Source organism: Tamandua tetradactyla, chromosome 16, assembly GCF_023851605.1.
Source record: "Tamandua tetradactyla isolate mTamTet1 chromosome 16, mTamTet1.pri, whole genome shotgun sequence".
Lineage (NCBI taxonomy): Eukaryota > Metazoa > Chordata > Mammalia > Pilosa > Myrmecophagidae > Tamandua > Tamandua tetradactyla.
Genome location: NC_135342.1, coordinates 10,365,393 through 10,383,592, shown reverse-complemented (window position 1 = coordinate 10,383,592; position 18,200 = coordinate 10,365,393). Strand labels below are relative to the sequence as shown.

Genomic DNA, 18,200 nt, shown 5'->3' with positions numbered 1-18,200 from the left:
GGGTTTGGCCCATTGATTTGGTTGTGTCCACTGCTTGCGAGAATATCAGAAATTCTCCAAATCAGGAAGTTGAATCTTTTCTTCTTTCTCCCCAGTCCTCCAAGGGGATTTTGCAAATACTTCTTTATTCACTGACCAAATTACTTTGGGAATATATCTGGGCTTCACACTAACCTGGACAAACCAACACAATCTCATGCCCTATTCAAGATTCCATGTACTTATGCTGTTCATGTAAACTGACCATGCAAGTTAAATTAGGTAATACACTAACCGAAATATAAATTTTGCACCAAATAAACATCTCTCCCTTTAGTATCACTCAAAAGTTGAAGTTTTAAAATATGGATGATATCATCATTTCCCCTGTATTTCTGCTCTACCTTAATTCTATCCAGGTCAGCTTCCTTCATATCTCTAAATTGAAGTCTGATCCCTTTTTCAACTTTTTAACGTTCCTACATGGAGTACTGCTGAATTTCATATCTTCAGAGCTCTCAGGTGTCTGTGTCTCAGATGTCACATAAATACCCAAAGTTTCTGGGAAAGACCACGCTATATACAAACAGCTCAGCACCTAGAAATAACAGTCACAACTTCTGAACATATGTGACAGCTGTGAAAATTTACAATCTAGGACCCCTACAATAAGCCCTAACCTGATAACCCGTGATCTCTACTTCATTTCACCGAGTTTTTATATCACAGTTAGTCATATGACAGAGGCATGATAATATTTGTCTTTTTGTTCCTGACATTTCATTCCATAAACAGCTGTTAAGGTTCATGCACTTAGCTGCATGCCTCACAACTTCATTTCTTCTTGCAGCCACTCGGTAATCCGTTGTGCTGGTTTGAAAGGAAGTATGCCCCCTAAGAAAAGCCATGTTTTAATATAAATTCCATTTCATAAAGGTAGAGTAATCTTTATTCAATACTCTATGTTTGAAACTGTAATAAGATCATCTCCCTGGATGATGTGATTTAGTCAAGAATGGTTGTTAAACTGGATTAGGGGACGACATGTCTCCACCCATTTGGGTGGGTCTTGATTGGTTTATTGGAGTCCTATAACAGAGGAAATATTTTGGAGAATGAGAGATTCAGAGAGAGCAGAGAATGCTGCAGCACCACGAAGCAGAGAGTCCACCAGCCAGCGACCTTTGGAGATGAAGAAGGAAAACGCCTCCCGGGGAGCTTCATGAAACCAGAAGCCAGGAGAGAAGCTAGCAGATGATGCCGTATTCGCCAGGTGCCCTTCCAGCCAAGAGAGAAATGGTGACTGTGTTCGCCATGTGCCTTCTCACTTGAGAGAGAGACCCTGAACTTCATAGGCCTTCTTGAACCAAGTTATCTTTCCCTGGATGCCTTTGATTGGTCATTTCTATAGACTTGTTTTAATTGGACATTTTCTCGGCCTTAGAACTGTAAACCAGCAACTCATTAAATTCCCCCTTTTAAAGGCCATTCTGTTTCTGGTATATTGCATTCTGGCAGCTAGCAAACTAGAACATCTGTCTTGTGTAAACACCATGGTTCCCCCTTCCTTTCCTCAGTCGTTGTACCCTTAGGCCACCTCCATCCATCGTGGATCGTGAATGCTGCCGCCATAAGCACCAGTGTACAAATGTCCCTTCCTGTCCCCACACTCAGTTCCTCAAGGTATATACCTAGCAATGGGGTTTCAGGACCAAATGGCAACCCCAGCCGTAGCCTCCTGTGGACACACCACCCTGCCCCCCGAGGGGCTGCACCTTTCATTTCCCTACCGACAGTGAATAGGTACATCCCTTTCTCTGCATTTTCTCTAACACTTGTTTCTCTCTGTTCATTTTTAAACAGTTTTATTCACACATCATACACCCCAACCTAAGTATACAGACATGGCTTCGCCACCATAACGTACATAAAGACATTTCTTTTTCTTCCGCAAAGAATCCATACCTCTTCCCCATGACCCTCGCCTGCTGACATTTAGTTTTGGCGTCCTGCCTTTGTTACATTCAGTGGAAGCATTTTACACGGTTACTGTTGACTCTCGACCCTAGTTTGCATTGATTGCACTTCCCCCCCCCCCCCCCCCCCCCCCGTCTACCATCCGTTCTCAACACCTTGCAGTGTTGACATTCATTTGTTCTCCCTCTTGCAACAAGGTGTTTTCATTTGTTCATTTAATCACCATCACCGTCCACTCTAGGCATTCCTAATTATACCACCTCAGTCTTTGTCCTCTATCTTTCCTTCTGGTTTCAGACATGCCCCCAGCCCCTCCCCCTCAATAATACCCACATTCAGCTTCATTCAGTGTTCTTACATTACTGGACTACAGTCAGGTAGTATTGTACTATCCATTTCTGAAGTTTTACAATCAGTCCTGTTGCACAATCTGTATTCCTTCAGCACCAATTGCCCAATCTCTACCCTCTTTCTGTCTCCTGATGACCTCTGTTCTTAACTCCAACTCTCAAAGTTCACTCATTAACGTCAGTTCATATTAGTGAGAGCCTACAGTATTTGTCCTTTTGCTTCTAGCTAATTTCACTCAGCATAATGTTCTCAAGGTTCATCCACATTGGTACAAACTTCATGACTTTATTCTGTCTTACAGCTATGTACTATTTCATCATGTATAGACATCACAGCTTGTTTAGCCACGCATCCATTGTTATACATTTGGGCTGTTGCAATTTCTTGGGAATCATAAATAATGCTTCTATAAACATTAGTATGCAAATGTCCGTTTGTGTCCTTGCCCTCATGTTCTCTGAGTAGATACTTAGCAGAGGTATTGCCGGGTCATATGGCAATTCTATACTTAGCTTCCTGAGGAACCGCCAAACTGCCTTCCAGAGTAGTTGTACCATTTGACATTCCCACCAACAGTGGATAAGTGTGCCTCTTTCTCTACATCTTCTTCAGCCCTTGCCATTTTCTGTTTTTTTAAAATAATTCCTGGCCTTATTTTTTGTCCTAACTTCTAGAGGGAGCTGGTGTGGAGGGAGCTGATCAAGGAGGAACCCAGGTCACTCAGTATTTCTATCTACTCACAAAAAGCAACCACTCTTTCTCATGGTACTGCCTTGTAAAAGTTCACATTTCCTTGGTTCTTAAGACGTGTGGATGTGCTTTCTCTCCCATGCTAAAGGCCTTTGACACTGCTCTTTTCATGTACTCCCTCTCTCTTTGGAACTCATAACACCGACGTTGTAAAGGGACACGTGATTGGCTGCACGGGTGGTTCCTTGGTAGAATGCCAGCCTTCCATGCGGGAGACCCGGGTTGGATCCCCAGACCGTACACCTAAGAAAGGGCACGTGATGGACTTTGACTTCAGATCTCTCCTATGGATAGCACCCCGTGTTTAATAATAACTTCCAACGTCCTTCTGCTCTATGCTGGTGAAAGGAAGCTTGCAATAAATATATGTTAAACAAATGGATGGTGTCTCTGATACTCTCCCTGTCCTTAATTATTCCTCTGGTCCTAACAGCTGCCCCTGTGTCATCCCTCTTTCCCCCTTTGTGGGGAGCTGCCGTCCACCCCACCTGCCTCTTTGGGAGGGCTCCTGGCTTAGATGCTATTCAGTCTTCCTCAGAGGCTGTGCGTTAGGTGCTGTAAGAACACGTGGCCTCTCTGGGATGGGGACAGGCCTGGGGTTTGGGGGCAGAGGTCGGTGCATTGGTTTGGGGTGTTGTACACATGGTGGGGGGGGTGGGGGGGAGCCCCAGAAAGTACGCGGAGGTGTAGGTTCTTGCCAGGCACTACTCATCAGCTCCCCTAATTTCTACAGGACCTCCAGTCTCTCCCCCACCCTGCCCATCTTCCCTGCCTTCAAATGGACCCCCGTGAGATCTTTCAGATGCCCAGGTCTCACCCTGCTGTTCCACTTCCCGTGCTTTCATGGAGCAGTCTCCCTATGCCCTCAGGGTCAAGGACAAGTTGTCTGCCTGGCACTCGAGGCCCGGCATCATCTTCCACTGACCTACATTTCCAGCTGTGTCACCCACTCCTCCCACCTCCCACCCCCGTCCCCGCCATCCTAAATGACTTGCATGTCTGGGGCACCTCAGGTGTTCTCAGCCCTCCAGGTTTTCCTCCATATTGCTTCCTCCATGTCCACGCCATTGGTCCAAACTTCTACCCCTGGTTGAATCCATCCCCAGCTTCTCTTTCCCAGAACCTCCCGGCCCTGACTCCAGCTCAGCCTTCACCTTCTCCCCCTGAACCATCTCCTCAGCCCCTCCCTGGCTGCCCAGCCTGCACTCGCTCCCCTCTGCCCCTTCGCCAGCATAGCCCCAGAGCTGACCCTGTGGTTCCCTTGTCCCAAACCCTCCCATGGCTCCCCATGGCCCTCAGGAGAAAATCCCAGCCTCTCGGCACAGCATTCAGGGTCCTTTTGGAGCCTGGTTCTTGCCATCCTCTCTCACTTTATCTGCCCTTATCTTGTCCGCACATGGTAGCCCCCCAACCTTCTCACCTCCTTGATTTTGTTGCTAAATTGGAGTTTAGGGGAGAGAGACATCCCCAATGGCTAGCACGAGGTGGAGAAATCGGAGGAGAGGACAATTCAACTGGGCATAAAAGGAGATACAAACATCTCAGGGTTTCAGAGGGGCAGATGGGGGGAAAAGCAAAAGGCACCACCAATGATGAAATCCATTCTCTATTAGGCACTCGTGTTTTGTACTTTTGAAACCTTGAACCCTTCCAGCAACCGTGACCATCTCACGAGGAAAGTACTATATTAGCCATATTTTACAGCTGGGGAAATCTACGCAGGGAAGGAAGGCACTTCTCCAGGGTACACAGCTAGTAAGTGGCAGAGCTGGGATCCTTAAGCATCAAGGATCAGACTGGCGCAGGCAGGGAGGGATGGTGAAGAATTGGTCAGAGTTAATTCTGGAGCCAGCCAGTGGGTGGTAGGGCAAGGGTTAGGGGTCACTTGGAGGACCAGTTGGCCTGGATGGTTTTTTGGATCCAGTTGACATATCTGCAGACATTGGTGTAGACCCCTGGCTTCTCCTTTGATCCACAAGGGACGTTACCCCATGATACAAGACCCCGGAGACGGCCTCCGCACACCAGGGGGCCCCCGGAATCACCCTGTGGGAAAAAGGAAGAGTCACATACAGAAATCCAGAGACAGAGAAAGACACCAAGAGAGACAGAGAAAAAAACTCAGGGCCAGACGGACAGGCAGGCAGTAAGACACACACTGAGTCGTATACAAATGAAGATGGAGAGAAGGTGAAGGAGATAAAAGCATGTAGAGAAACAGATGGGAACACCAAGGTCCAAAGAGGACGAGAGGAAGAACGAGAACAGATCAGAGTCAAGGTTAAGAGTGGAATGTGGAGAATTTCTGATATTCTCACAAGCAGTGGGGACAACCAAATCAATAGGCGGAGCTCCTGATCTTAGGGTTCGCCCCTATGAAACTTATTTCTGCAAAGGAGAGCATAACCTTCTTAAAATTAGGTCTAAAAGTCACCCCCAGAGAACTTCTCTTGTTGCTCACATATGGCCTCTCTCTCTAAACCAACTCAGCATATGCACTCTCTGCCCATCCCCCCTGCATGGGACATGACTCCCAAGGGTGTAATTCTCCCTGGCAATGTGGGACAGAACTCCCAGATGAGCCGGGACCCAGCATCAAGGGATTGAGAAAACCTTCCTGACCAAAAGGAGGAAGAGAGAAATGAGACAAAATAAAGTTTCAGTGGCTGAGAGATTTCAGACAAAGTCCAGAGGTTATCCCGGAGGTTATTCTTATGTGTTATACAGATATTTCCTTTTTAGTTTATGGTGTACTGGAGTGGCTGGAGGGAAGTACCTGAAACTGTAGAGCTGTGTTCCAGTAGCCTTGATTCTTGGACACGACTGTATGAAGCTACAGCTTTTACAGTGTGACTGTGTGATTGTAAGAACCATGTCTGATGCTCTTTTTATCTAAGATATGGACAGGTGAGTAACAAAATATGGATAATAAATAAATAGATATTGGGGTGATAAAGGGTAAAATCCATTGGGTAGATGGAAATACTAGTAGTCAATGAGAGGGAGGGCAAGGAGTAAGGGATGTATGAGTTTTTTTGTTTTTTCTTTTTATTTCTTTTTTGGGAGTGTTGCAAATGTTCTAAAAAATGATCATAGTGATGAATACACAACTATGTGATGATGTTGTGAGCCATTGACTGTGCTCCATGTATGTAATGTATGTGTGTGAAGATGTGTCAATAAAAAAATATGTGTATATATATATATATAAAGAATGGAGTGTGACCACAAGGAAAGATAGAAGATAAAAACTGGGACTGTATAACTTCATGAACGTAGAGCGGATGATGAGAGTGGTTAATTGTAAAATAAAAGTTTTTACATGAACTAGAACAAATGTATGTCATTATTTCAAGGTGTTAATGGGTAGTATATGGGAAAAACACAATTAATGCAAACTAAGGTCTATAGTTACCAGTAATATTGCAACATTCTTTCATTAATTGTAACAAAAGCATGTCACCAAAGCTTAATGTCAATACTTGGGGCATATAAAGGAGGGTATGGGATTTTTTTGTTTGCCTTTCTTTTCAGAAGAAATGGGAATGTTCTCGTATAGATTGTGGTGGTGAATGCATAACTATGGAATTAGACCGGGAGCCACTGATTGTACACTTAGGGTGGAGTGTATGGTGTGGGAATAAAGCTGTTTAAAAGAAAAAAAAAGTGTTACTTTGCAAACATAAGTTCCACAAAGTTTGGGGGAAAAGAAAAAAGAGTGGCGTGTGAGAGGTGTGCAGAGAGGCTGAAGTGCCGAACCCAAGAGAGAGGTAAGGACGCAGAAGGAGCAGGAAAAAGAGGAGGAGACCTTGATAGAGAAAGAGGGGAAGAGGAGAAGAAGAGGAGCAAGGAAGTAGGAGGGGAGGGGGAAAGAAGGAAGAAGAGAAAGAGACCAAAAACATATCTAATAATACTGGCAAAACAGCCAGCGGCACTGAAACAGAGGCAGGAAAACCCAGGAGAAGGCGCATTACAATAAAACACAGGGGAAGAGAGGAGGGAAAAACAGGGAAAGACCCAGACAGAGAATGGTTGCATTTTCTCTGGGCGCACCTCTACATGTCTTGTCTTGAAGACCGTCTCAGCAAAGATGTCTGTCTGCCTGTCCTTTCTCTGTCTCTCACTTGCTCTCTCTTTGCATCCCTTTCTCTGTATCTCTGTGTCGTTTTCCTCTTGGCTGACCCCTGCATGCCTTTCAATGCACTGGACTCAGTTTCAGCATAAAGAGGGGAGATCCGATGGTTGATTATGTGGAAATCCCAAGTTAAAGATGTTTGGAGTGGGACGGTGCCCCCTTCACTCTCCAGCTAGGGTCCCGCTCCTCCAGAGCTGAGCTATCTCCAAGTGGGACGTTGTAGGGTCTGTCTGAGGAAAATCTGGCTTCTCACATGTGCATCTCCATCTTATTCTCTCAGTTTCTCTGCTGGCTGTGCCCCGACCTGTCCTAGCCGGGTCTCAGGGTGTCTGATGGAGTCTCTCTCCCTTTTCCTGCCTTCAGTTGTCTCCTTGTGTTTCAGTCAAACCCACTTCGGTCTGTGGGTCTCTCCCCACTCCTGATGCTGGCTGCATTTCATGTCTCTCCCCTTGGTTTTCTACCTGGCAGGTCCTGGTTGCCTCACCTGGCAAGAATCCTTCCCATGCCTTTCATCCCCAGCGCACACCATGTTTTCGGTGATCTGACCGGGATAGGCCTGCTCACACTCTTCCTGGGGCACCAGGTTGACGTATGCACACTGGATGGTGTTGGGGAAATCACCTGCAGAGAGATGGACCAGACTCACACTATACTCCCTCCTTCTGGAATTTCCTCCACTCCCTCCTGGTTTCTCCACAAGTCCCCCCAAATGATCCTCCATGCCCTATAAACCCTCCTCCCATATTGGTCCTTATTTACCATTGGTTTCTCGCATTCTATTTGCTTCTCATTCTTAAAACCCGTCGCCATCGTCCCTCCTTCCTGATTGGCCATGACTTCCTTCATTCTTACTCCGATTGGCAGTCTTCCTCATTAACCCTGCCTCCTCTAAAAATCCTCGTGTCTTATTGGTTCTTCTTGGTCCTACCTCGGACTCTTCTTCCATTGGCCCACCCTCCTGTGGCCTATCACCCACTGGACCACTCCCCTTGACCCATCACCCATTAGCTTGCTCTGCCATCGTCTTCCTCTACTGACCATTTGCTGTCTTGCCCCAGCCCAGGATGTGGCAGCTGGTATGGTTCGCCGAGCAGTCCCTCTCCAAGGTCAGGGGTTGGATGCGTCCAGACAAAGTGACTGGAGTTTTCAGGCGTAACAGCATGATATCCTGGTCATGGGTGGAGGCATCGTAGCCTGGGTGGATCACGGTCCGGACCACAGAGCTCTGCTGCTGGGAACTCTCCCTTTGCTGAAGGTTGTGCTTCCCCAGGAAAACCTGAAGATTCCTGGAAAGGAGGGGAGCTAAGTCTCACCTGGGGCCCTTGGGCTGTAGCTGAGGCTGCAGAGGAGCTGGAGGGGGTGTGTGGTATAGCATGAGGCATCTAGCCTGCTCCCCCCACAGTCTTCACCAGCTCAAATGGCAATTCCATCCTTCTAGTGTCTCAGGGAAAAACCTAGGATCTATTCTTAACTATTTATTTCATGCTCCCACATCCAGCTTTCCAGAAATCCTTTTGGCTCTCTCTTCAAAGCATATCCAGAATCTGACCACCTCTCACCTCCTCCACTGCTACCATCTTGGTCTGAGCCATCAGCTGGACTTTAACCTCATCTGCTCATGGGAATCCTTGCTTCTGACTTTGCCCCTACAGTGTATCCTCCATACAGCAGCCTGAGATATTTAAAAAATGTGAGTCAGTTTTGTCCCTTCTCTGCTCGGAACTCTCCCATGACTCCTGTCTTGCTCACTATAAATGCCAAAGATCAGCCCCCATTCCATTCAAGATGGCGGAAGGAAGCGCATCAGGTCCCCTCAAGAAGCTTTGAAGAACCAGCAAGAAACTAGCAGAAATGTCTTTCTCAAAGCTCCAGAAAATAGTTAAAGGCTGCAGAAACAGGATGAACACCAAATCAAAGAAAGGCCACTTAAAAGTGGTAGGATCTCATGGCACCTTGGCTGACCCCTCCCCAACATTCACTAGCTTGGCATGCATCCTACATTCTCAGCACAGATTCCTTGTCTGGGTCTGCAAGGAGCAGAGTAACCCTTGTGCACTTAAGGGGAGCATGCCCATCTGGCCCAATCTGTCTGGTGGTGGACTGAGGGACTCGCTATCCCCAGAACTTGCCCTGAGCACAGAAGGTGGCTCTCAGAGCTCTGTGGGAAAGCAGTCAAGTGGTTGCCTGGGGCAAGGAGTTGCTGGTTGTAGGACATGCAGTGCAGTGCCTGGGACTGTGAGGAAACCATTTCCTAGGGAAGAGGCAACATTTGGAACTGGGTAAATGGGGGAATTCCTGGAGCCACATGCATATACCCAAGACAAAATGCATGTGGAGAAAGGACCAGGGAGGCCCCTACACTTTGGTCTTGAGCTGTTCCCTAAACTCATTGTATGGATGGGTATAAGCTGAGGGAACAGATATCTTCAGAATCTAAATTCCAACAATAACCCATTAAAATATAAAAATTTACAAGATTCAGTAAAAGAAAACAAAACATGCAAAGAAACAGAAAGCAATTATGCAGGCAAAGGAGAAGATGGAAGCTTCACTATCAGAGAGGAGGATCAGAGCTGGGACATTCTAGACAAAGACTTTTAAAAAATGGTCCTAAATACATCCAAAGAGCTGAAGGAAGACATGGGCAGAGAAACGAAGGAAATGAGGAAATGATAGAGGAACACAAAGAGCATCAATAGAAGGATGTAAATTATGAAAAGGATACAAACAGAACTGAAAGCCACAATAACAGAAATAAAAAATTCCCTAGAGAGGTTCAACAGCAGATTGGAGCTGGCAGAAGAAAGAGTCTTGAAGATAAGACTACTGAAATCATCTGGCTCAAGGAGGAGAAGGAGGAAAAAATAAAGAAAAGTGAATAAGCCCTGAGGAAGCTGTGGGACACCATCAAGTGTAAACATATTGTGGGATTCCCAGAGGGAGAATAAAGAGAGAAAAGGGCAGAGAGAATATTCCAAGAAATAATGGCTGACCATTTCCCAAATTTAACAAAAGACATGAATATGCATGTACAAGATGCTCAATGAACTCCAAACAGGATAAACCCAAATAGATTCTCGCTGCGTCAAGTTATAATCAAGCTGTGAAAGGCCAAAGTTAAAGAGAGACTTCTGAAAGCCACAAAAGAAAAGCAAGAAAAGCAACATGTCAGGGAGCCTCCAAAAGATTAAATGCTGATTTCTCATTGGAAACCATGGAAGCAAGGAAGCGATGGGATGTCATATTTTAAGCACTGACAGCAAAAAAATTACCAACCAAGACCTCTATATCCAGCAAAACTGTCTTTCAAAAATGAGGGAGGAATTAAAACATTTCCAGATAAACAAAAGCCTAGGAAGCTCATCACCACTAGACTAGCTGTATAAGGGAAGCTAAAAGGAGTTCTGTAGACTGAAAGGAAAGGGCGCGGGGCAATTGACTGAGGCTACATGGAGAAATAAAGTCTCTGGTAAGGATGATTACATGGGTAACGCTGCTACTGTATTTTTGGTTTTTCATGCCACTTTTTACTTCCTACAGGGTCTAAAAGGCAAATGCACAAATGTAATGATAAATCAATGGTTTTGGATTCATAATGAACAAATATGTAATCTGGAACAAGAATACATAAAGGGGAGTCAGAGGGGCATAGAAACATAGTTTGTGCTTGGCACTGAAGTTGAGTTGGTATCAAATTAAATGAAATTTTTACAGAATTAGGATGTTAAATTTAAGCCCCATCACAACCATAAAAAATATCAGAAAACATGCAAACTGATAGAGACAAAAAGTAAAGGACGAAGAGTTAGTGCAAAATGAGTATAGGGCTTCTGTGTGCGGTGTAGGGAAAGTTCTAGTAATGGATGGTGGTGAGGGCTCTGCCACTCTGTGAATGTGATTAATCCCTCTGGGTGGTACACGTGTGAGGGGCTGAGATGGAAGATTTATGCTGCATATATATTTCCATAATTAAATAACAAAGAAAGAAAAAGAGAATGACAATTACATGTAATTAAAGCAACACTTCATACGGGATGGGATCTAAGAATGGTAAGGGAAAGTCTCAAAAGGACACTATTGGGATACAAGAAAAACTGTAATATAGACTATAAGCCTTAGGCTAATGCTACAGTTCTTGAATCTGGTAGCTGCACTTAAGGTAATGCATAAATGCATATCCTGCTTGTAGGAAATGATGTGTGCAACTGCTCTCAAATGTTCAGAAAACAGATATAGATAGAGACAGAAAGGATGAAACAGCGAAGATAGCAAATGATTGATAAAAATGGATGGGGTTTGCAGGGGCTGGGGTATGTTGGAGTTCTCCATACAGGGTTTGTATTATTGTTGCAGTGTCCTGTAAGTTTCAGGACCCTGAAATTATTTCAAAATGCAAAGCTAAAAAAAAAAAAATGCCAAAGCTCTCCCCTTAGTTCATAAGGCTCCATCCAACCTGCCCTCATCACCTCTCAGACCTCATCTCCTTCCCTCTCCCCTTCTCTCCTTCTGCCCCAGCCAGTGGAACACAACAACCATCCCCCTACCCCAGGGCCTTTGTACTGGAGGCTCCCTCTGCCAGCACCTTCCTTTCTCACAAATCCATCAGGCTCACTCCCTTGCACCCTTCAAATGCCACCTTCTCGGTGAGACCTTCCCTTGCTACACAACTGAAATGCCAACACCACCTGAACACACAATTCCAGTCTCCTTTGTCTGCTTTCTTTTCCCCTAGAGAGCCTATTATCACCATCTGAGTTGATACATTTATTGTTAAATATTTATTTGTTTGTTTGTTTTTGTCTCTTCTCCTTCCCTACCAGCAGTGTCCACCAGAATTTTCCTCGATGATGGGAATGTTCCACATCTGTGCTGACTTGAAACATGATTTGTGCCTTTTTAATGCTTTTACATTTTAATTCATTTAAATATAGTTAGCAACACGTGGCTACTGCATTAAATGGCACGGCTTGGCGATGTCAAGATGGAGATTTTTGTTTGCAGATACAGAATCTCCAGTGCCTAGAATGGCACTGGCACATGATAAGCACTTGATAAATATTTTTGAAATGAATCAGAGTCACTCCCTTGCTCAGAACTCTCCCATGGCTCCCCAGTGCCCTCAGGATAAAGGAGTACCTCAGCCTGGCATTGGTGCCCCTGGGTGACCCGGCCCCACCTACACTCCTCCCTTCTCATATCCCACCACTCCAAATCCTCCAGTGAACTGGTGACTTTCCTTTTCAGAACATCTCACATATTCTCAGGGTCTGATCACAACCTTTCCCCGTTCGGGGTGTAGGGACTCACGGTTTTTTGCAGTGGGCTGCGGTGAGGACCCACTGTGGGTGAATGAGGACGCCCCCGCAGAGCAAGTGGCCGGAAGTATAGAGAGCGGCCTGGTAGGGGTGAGAAGTCTTGGAGCAAGGTCCCCCTTGCACCACCTTATTCTTCTCCTCTGCCCAGGCTGAAAGAGAGAAGGTCCGAGTCAGGGAGGACACACGGAGACTCCAGGAATATCTCTAGGATGGACCCCAGTTCAGCTCAGTCACCAAGATTATTTCTATCCTCTCCCGAAGCAGATCCCTGTCCCCATCTCCAAACCCACCCCAGCCCCCTTGCCCTCCTATATCCCCTTGCCTGATTCCAGTCTCTTCCCCACCAACAGCCCCACCCATCCCCGACCCCCTCTCATCCCTATCTTCCCACCTGCAATGATGAGAACCAGGGTCAGAGTCAGCTCCCTGATGGCCATTCCTGTATGGGGAAGCCGAGAGCCCCATTAGCCACAGCCTTGGGCTCCACTCAACACGCCATCCTCCCCTTCCTCCTTGTCTGGGGTCTGCTATGCTGCCCTGGCCCTGGCCTTGTGTCCTTCTCGGCTAGGAAGGCTCCTGGCTTCTTGTTTCCCCCACCCATGCCTTCCCTCTGTGGGCGCAGGAGGCAGGCACCGGACAGCCCGGGACGCCACCCGTGGCCCCGGCGGCTCACCGCATGGTTTTGATGAGCTCTTCTCTCTTCCCTGGGCGTTGGTTTGCCCCCCACCCCCGAGTAATAGGAGAGGCTGTCCTAGGGGCCCCCAACCTTCCCCCTCCCCAGTGGATCTTTCTCTGCACCTCAGCCCTGAGCTCACCTTAGCACTCTCCCCACACTGTAAGCTGGGAGGTGTGGCAGGAGCCAAGATGATCTTACCTGCAGGGCCGATTGCTCAGAGGCTCAGGGGTCCTTGCGTGGGGGGAAGGGGCAGCAGGAAGCCAGAGAGGGTCAGAACTGCGGGGGGCTCCAGGGAGAAGGGGCCTCAGCATGCAGGCTGCACAAGCTGCAGGTCCCGGGGCTGTGAAGCACTGCTGGACAGACACCTGGACACACACCTGGGCTCCGTGGCAGCAGCTGGTCCTGTCCCCACACGCTCCTGACACTTCCTTTTAACCCTTGCCTCTACTGGTCCCCGAGGATGGGGTGGAGCCCCGCCCTTTCCTCCTCACCCAGGTCTCCCACACACATTCTTGCTTCCCTCAGTTCTGCTGATGGTGACCCCCAACCTGGGTCGGCGGGAAGGGAGCCTGGCTCCGGAGTGCACGGGGGCGGACCCCCGGGTCTGAGGGGGGAGGGGCTGGGGTCAGGAATCCTGGGTCTGAAGCAGAGGACAATGAAGCCTTGTTTCCCTGAGTCCCTAGACTCAGACCCTTGCTGTGGAGAGGGTGTGAGGACCCAAATGCCAGCATTCCAGGCAAGCAAATCCCGTCCCCCTGCCTCAGGGATCCTAGCACCTCTGAGCTACAGGGTCCTGTGGGACTCACACCTGGGCTCAGCGGGGTTGAGCTGACTCACTTACCTGCCCGCAAGTTCCGCTGTAGGTGCTGACAACCTCTGTGTCCCCAAGAGAGAGGAGAGCTGAGAAAGCGTGTGTCACCAGGCGGCAGGTCCCCGCCCCTGCCCCGGGCACCGTGGGGAACGGGGCCCCTGGAACAATCGGGCTTTGTCTGCCCTGGCATGCCCCCATGCACCAGCAGCTCCGTTTCTCAACCTCTCTCCGGGCGGCGGCTGCATCAATTGCTTCCCTTTGTCCCCATCAGCTTGTCCTCTTGTCACTGCCGTCTGACTGTCCCTCTGGCTTTGCCTGGGATGGCTGGGACGCTGGGCCCCACTGGCCTTTGTCCTCCGAGTCTGCCCACCCCTGGGTTCGGTCTTTCCATCTCTCTCCCTGGCCATAGGTGGGGCATCTCCATGCCTGTCTCTCTCTCTTTCCCTGTGCTTGTGTTTTCCTGTTTGCCTCAGCCTTTGCATTTGTGTGCGTTTCCATCTCTCTGCCTCTCTCTCCCTCCTTTTCTCTGTGTCTCTGTCTCTGCCCATCTCTCTGTCTCTTTTCTTGGTTTTCTAAGTCTCTGTTGACACTCTCTGGGTCCCTCCTGCCTTATCTTCCCCTCTAGATTTCCAGGAGACATACCCACGTGTGCACATTTGACTGCGGCAGTGTGAGGGCTGGTGTGAGCAGCAGTGGGGACACGAGTGAGGATAGGAGAGGTCTTAGACCACGGGTGATAAAGGGAGGTGTGGAAATAAGCAGGAATTCAAGAAAACTTGAGAGCAATGTGGGAATATGATGAGGAAGGGCAAGGGGTGCTGGGCAGAAGCCATGGAAGGGTCCAGGAGCATTTGGGGAAGCGCCTTTGAACTTGGGCCTTGAAGGCAGAGCCAGGTGTTGACCAGGAAGAGCTGGCAGGGAACCACCCGCGTGTGTAGGAGACAGCGGGCAGGGCTGGTGCAGGCCAGGGCCAGGGCCAGGGGAGGCAATGAAGAAGGGGTGACAATTGCACAAGGTGGGGCGCAGAGTATGAGAAGGGAGCTGAGGGCTCCTGGGGAGGTCGCCGGGGCTAAGAGTAATGTCCTCCTGGACCCAACACTGTGGGAAACTTTTTTTTTTTTTGCATTAAATCTAATTGTCACACCTTTTTTTTTTTAATTCCTGGAATGAAGACCCATTGGCACAAAATACATCTTCGGGGACTGCTTCCTCCCTCCCGCCCCATGACTTCACCAGAACCCTCACATTCATGGATCCCTGGACTTATCATTTTTGAAACGTGGTCTTCCCCTTAGGACCCCAAGATCCTCCAGACACCAAGCCAGATCCCTGACAGCTCGGCCCTTTGCAGGGACCCCTTCTTTCTGTCCCCCTGCCCCTGGCTGCAGCTCAGGTTAGTTTCTCCTCATGTGGACTGTCACCCCAGGCTCTTCCTTTCCTCTGGGTCCCTTGCTTGACCCCAGAGGGGTCTTCCTGCATCCAGAGCTGACCCTACCCCTCTCTTGTTTGCAGCACTGCCTTCGGGACAGAGTGCCAGCACCCCCCCCCCCCCCCACCCCCCAGCCTGCTGTCAGATAGTCCTGGCCAGTAGAAATGCAATGCAAAGCCACACATTTTCTCATAGCCACAATTAAAAAAGAAAAAAAAAAAGAAATGGGTAGAGTGGTATATGGGGGGAAACGTTCCCATTGTAAACTGTGGACTAGAGTTAACAGCAATCTCTTAATTTTCTTTCATCATCAGTGAAAAATGTACCACACCAATACTAAGGGTCAATAATGGAGAGATAAAGGATATGGGATGTTTAGGGTTTTATTTTTAATTTTATTTTTTGAGTAATGAAAATGTTGTAAAATTGATTAAGGTGGTGAATGCACAATTACGTGACGACGTTGGAAGCCACTGATTGTATACTTTGGATGGGTTGAATGGTGCTTGAGTATATCTCAATAACATTGCATTAAAGACAAAAGGAAATGGGAGGAATTTATTTTAGTATTTGATTTAAGCCAATGTATCCAAAAAATTATCATTTCAACATGAAAACAAAATTAGAAAGTTGTCAAAGAGAGCATTTGCTTTTGCATTTTTTGCATTCTTAGTCTTTGAAGTCGGGTGTGTTTTTCGCACGCGTGAGCAGCTCCTGGGTCACACAGCACAGCTCTGTCCATTGCTGTCTTTAGGCTCCGGCCAACAAGTTTACTTGAAGCCTCTCAGATCAGCCCTAGCACACTGTCCTCTGGGATTCCAGTCACTATACCCTCTTCTCAGAATGTTCTTCTCGCCTTCTTTTGCAACAACTTGTCCTTCAAGTCTTGGCTTGGCCATCGCCTCTTTCAGGATGCCCGCCCTGAGCACCAGCCGAGCCTCCACCCTGAAGCTGGCTTAGACTCCCGGGGCAGGTGCTCCACTCCAGGCTCCCTGACCACCTGGCTCTACATCCATCCCCTCACTGGACCGTGAGCCTTTGGAGGGCAGGCATCACGGCTGACTCACCCCTGTGTATCCCAAACACCACACACTACCTGGCCTACAGAGGTCTTTAGGAAATGTTGACCAAATGACTAAATGGCTTAATTACACCCACTCCCATTTTACAGATAAGAAAACCAAGGCTCAGAGAAGGGGAAGTCAATTGCTTCACCTCAAACATCCAGGAAATGGTGGCACTTGAATGGGAATTCAACTTCCAACATGGTAGTGGGTGTGGTCCCTCTCTCGGCAGCCACCTTCCTTCCTGGGTCCACCTTACCACAAGACGAGGAAGGGTGGATTCGGAAGGAACTGTTGGGATATGGGTGGGGTAGCGGGAAGTTTTAGACCATGAGAGTGGAGTAAGTTCTAAAAGAATGAACTCACCAATTCCAGTCTTTTCTTGATGACATCATGATCTTGCTGTTTCCGCATGTCACCCCTGCTTATTTTCTGGATGTTTTCCCCCAGATTGACTTCCTCTGCAAAGGTCTTTAATAATATATATATTAAAAGAAAGCCTTAGAGGTTGTAGGTAGGAAAACGCCCCTGAAGTCATAGACAATATTAATGCAAACAAAAATACCCTTTCTGTTGAGGGCATATTCTGTGTCAGATAAGGCCCTAAGAACTCTCTTTACATTAACTTTTCTAATCTCCATAAGAACCCTATGAAGTAAGTGCTATTTTTTTTTCCATTTTAAGAAGGGAAGAGGAAGTAATTTGCTCACAGACAAAAAGCTTATAGGTATGATGCCCTGATATATCTCAGAGTAATTTGGGCAGTGAATAAAGATATAGTTGCAAAGTCCCCTTGGGGGACTGGGGAGAGAGGAGGAAATATTCAACTTCCCCATTTGGAGAATTTCTGATATTCTCACAAGCAGTGGAGACAATCAAATTAATAGGCCTACCTTGGTCTTGCAGTTTGCCCCTATGAAACTTATCCCTGCAAAGGATAGGCTAAGCCTACTTAATATTAGGCTTTAGAGTCACCCCAGAGAACCTCTATTGTTGTTCAGATGTGGCCTGTCTCTCTAAGCCAGCGCAGCCAATGAACTCACTGCCCTCCCCCCTATGTGGAATGTGACTTCCAGGGGTGCAAATCTCTTTGGCAATGTGGGGTAGAAATCCTGGGATGAGCTGGTACCTGGCATCAAGGGATTGAGAAAACCTTCTTGACCAAAAGAGGGAAGAGTGAAATGAGACAGAATAAAGTTTCAGTGGCTGAGAGATTTCAAACAGAGTCCAGAGCTTATCCTGGAGGTTGTTCTTAAGCATTATGTAGAAATCCCTTTTTAGTTTATGGTGTATTGGAGTGGCTAGAGGGAAGTACCTGAAACTGTAGAGCTGTATTCCATTAGCCTTGATTCTTGAAAATGATTGTATAATGATAAAGCTTTTAAAATATGACTGTGTGATTGTGAAAGCCTTGTGTCTGACGCTCCTTTTTTTTAGGGTCTGGACAGATGTGTAAAAAAACATGGGGTAGAAAGGTTAAAATAAATTGGGTAGATGGAAATACTAGTGGTCAATGAGAGGTAGGGGTAAGGGGTATGGGATGTATGAGATTTTTCTATTTATTTCTTTTTCTGGAGTGATGCAAATGTTCTAAAAAATGATTGTGGTGATGAAGACACAACTATGTGATGATATTTTGAGCCATTGATTGTACACCATGTATGGAATGTTTGTTAAAATTTGTCTATATCATATTTTTTTTTAAAAAAGCTT

The 18,200-nt window shown here is 47.2% G+C and overlaps 1 protein-coding gene across 5 annotated transcripts; it reads right to left on the bottom strand.

Moving 5' to 3' along the window:
• Positions 1 to 4,357: 4,357 nt before the first annotated feature.
• LOC143658774 (kallikrein-6-like) lies at positions 4,358 to 14,118 on the bottom strand. Of its 5 annotated transcripts, none has more exons than XM_077131050.1 (7): positions 14,025 to 14,118; positions 13,382 to 13,469; positions 12,899 to 12,946; positions 12,500 to 12,656; positions 8,231 to 8,478; positions 7,677 to 7,813; positions 4,358 to 5,103 (listed from the first exon to the last, which is right to left on the bottom strand). In XM_077131050.1, the coding sequence occupies exons 3-7, from the start codon at positions 12,942 to 12,944 to the stop codon at positions 4,939 to 4,941; spliced, it is 753 nt and encodes a 250-aa protein (XP_076987165.1). In that variant the 5' UTR covers positions 12,945 to 12,946; positions 13,382 to 13,469; positions 14,025 to 14,118; the 3' UTR covers positions 4,358 to 4,938. The 5 variants fall into 5 exon arrangements, with proteins under 5 accessions (XP_076987165.1, XP_076987163.1, XP_076987167.1 ...); XM_077131048.1 differs by having other exon boundaries at positions 13,382 to 13,508; positions 14,025 to 14,112; XM_077131052.1 differs by having other exon boundaries at positions 13,382 to 13,459; positions 14,025 to 14,095.
• Between the last annotated feature and the right edge of the window lie 4,082 nt (positions 14,119 to 18,200).

What these genes read in the sequence shown, in the direction of transcription:
- LOC143658774 (XM_077131050.1), bottom strand. Translation starts at nt 12,944, where the DNA reads ATGGCCATCAGGGAGCTGACTCTGACCCTGGTTCTCATCATTGCAG. An exon ending in GCAGCCCACTGCAAAAAACC is followed by an intron (nt 8,479 to 12,499) that starts GTGAGTCCCTAC and finishes CCTCCTTTCCAG; the next exon opens with GAATCTTCAGGTTTTCCTGG. An exon ending in CTGGGGCAAGACAGCAAATG is followed by an intron (nt 7,814 to 8,230) that starts GTCAGTAGAGGA and finishes ATCTCTCTGCAG; the next exon opens with GTGATTTCCCCAACACCATC.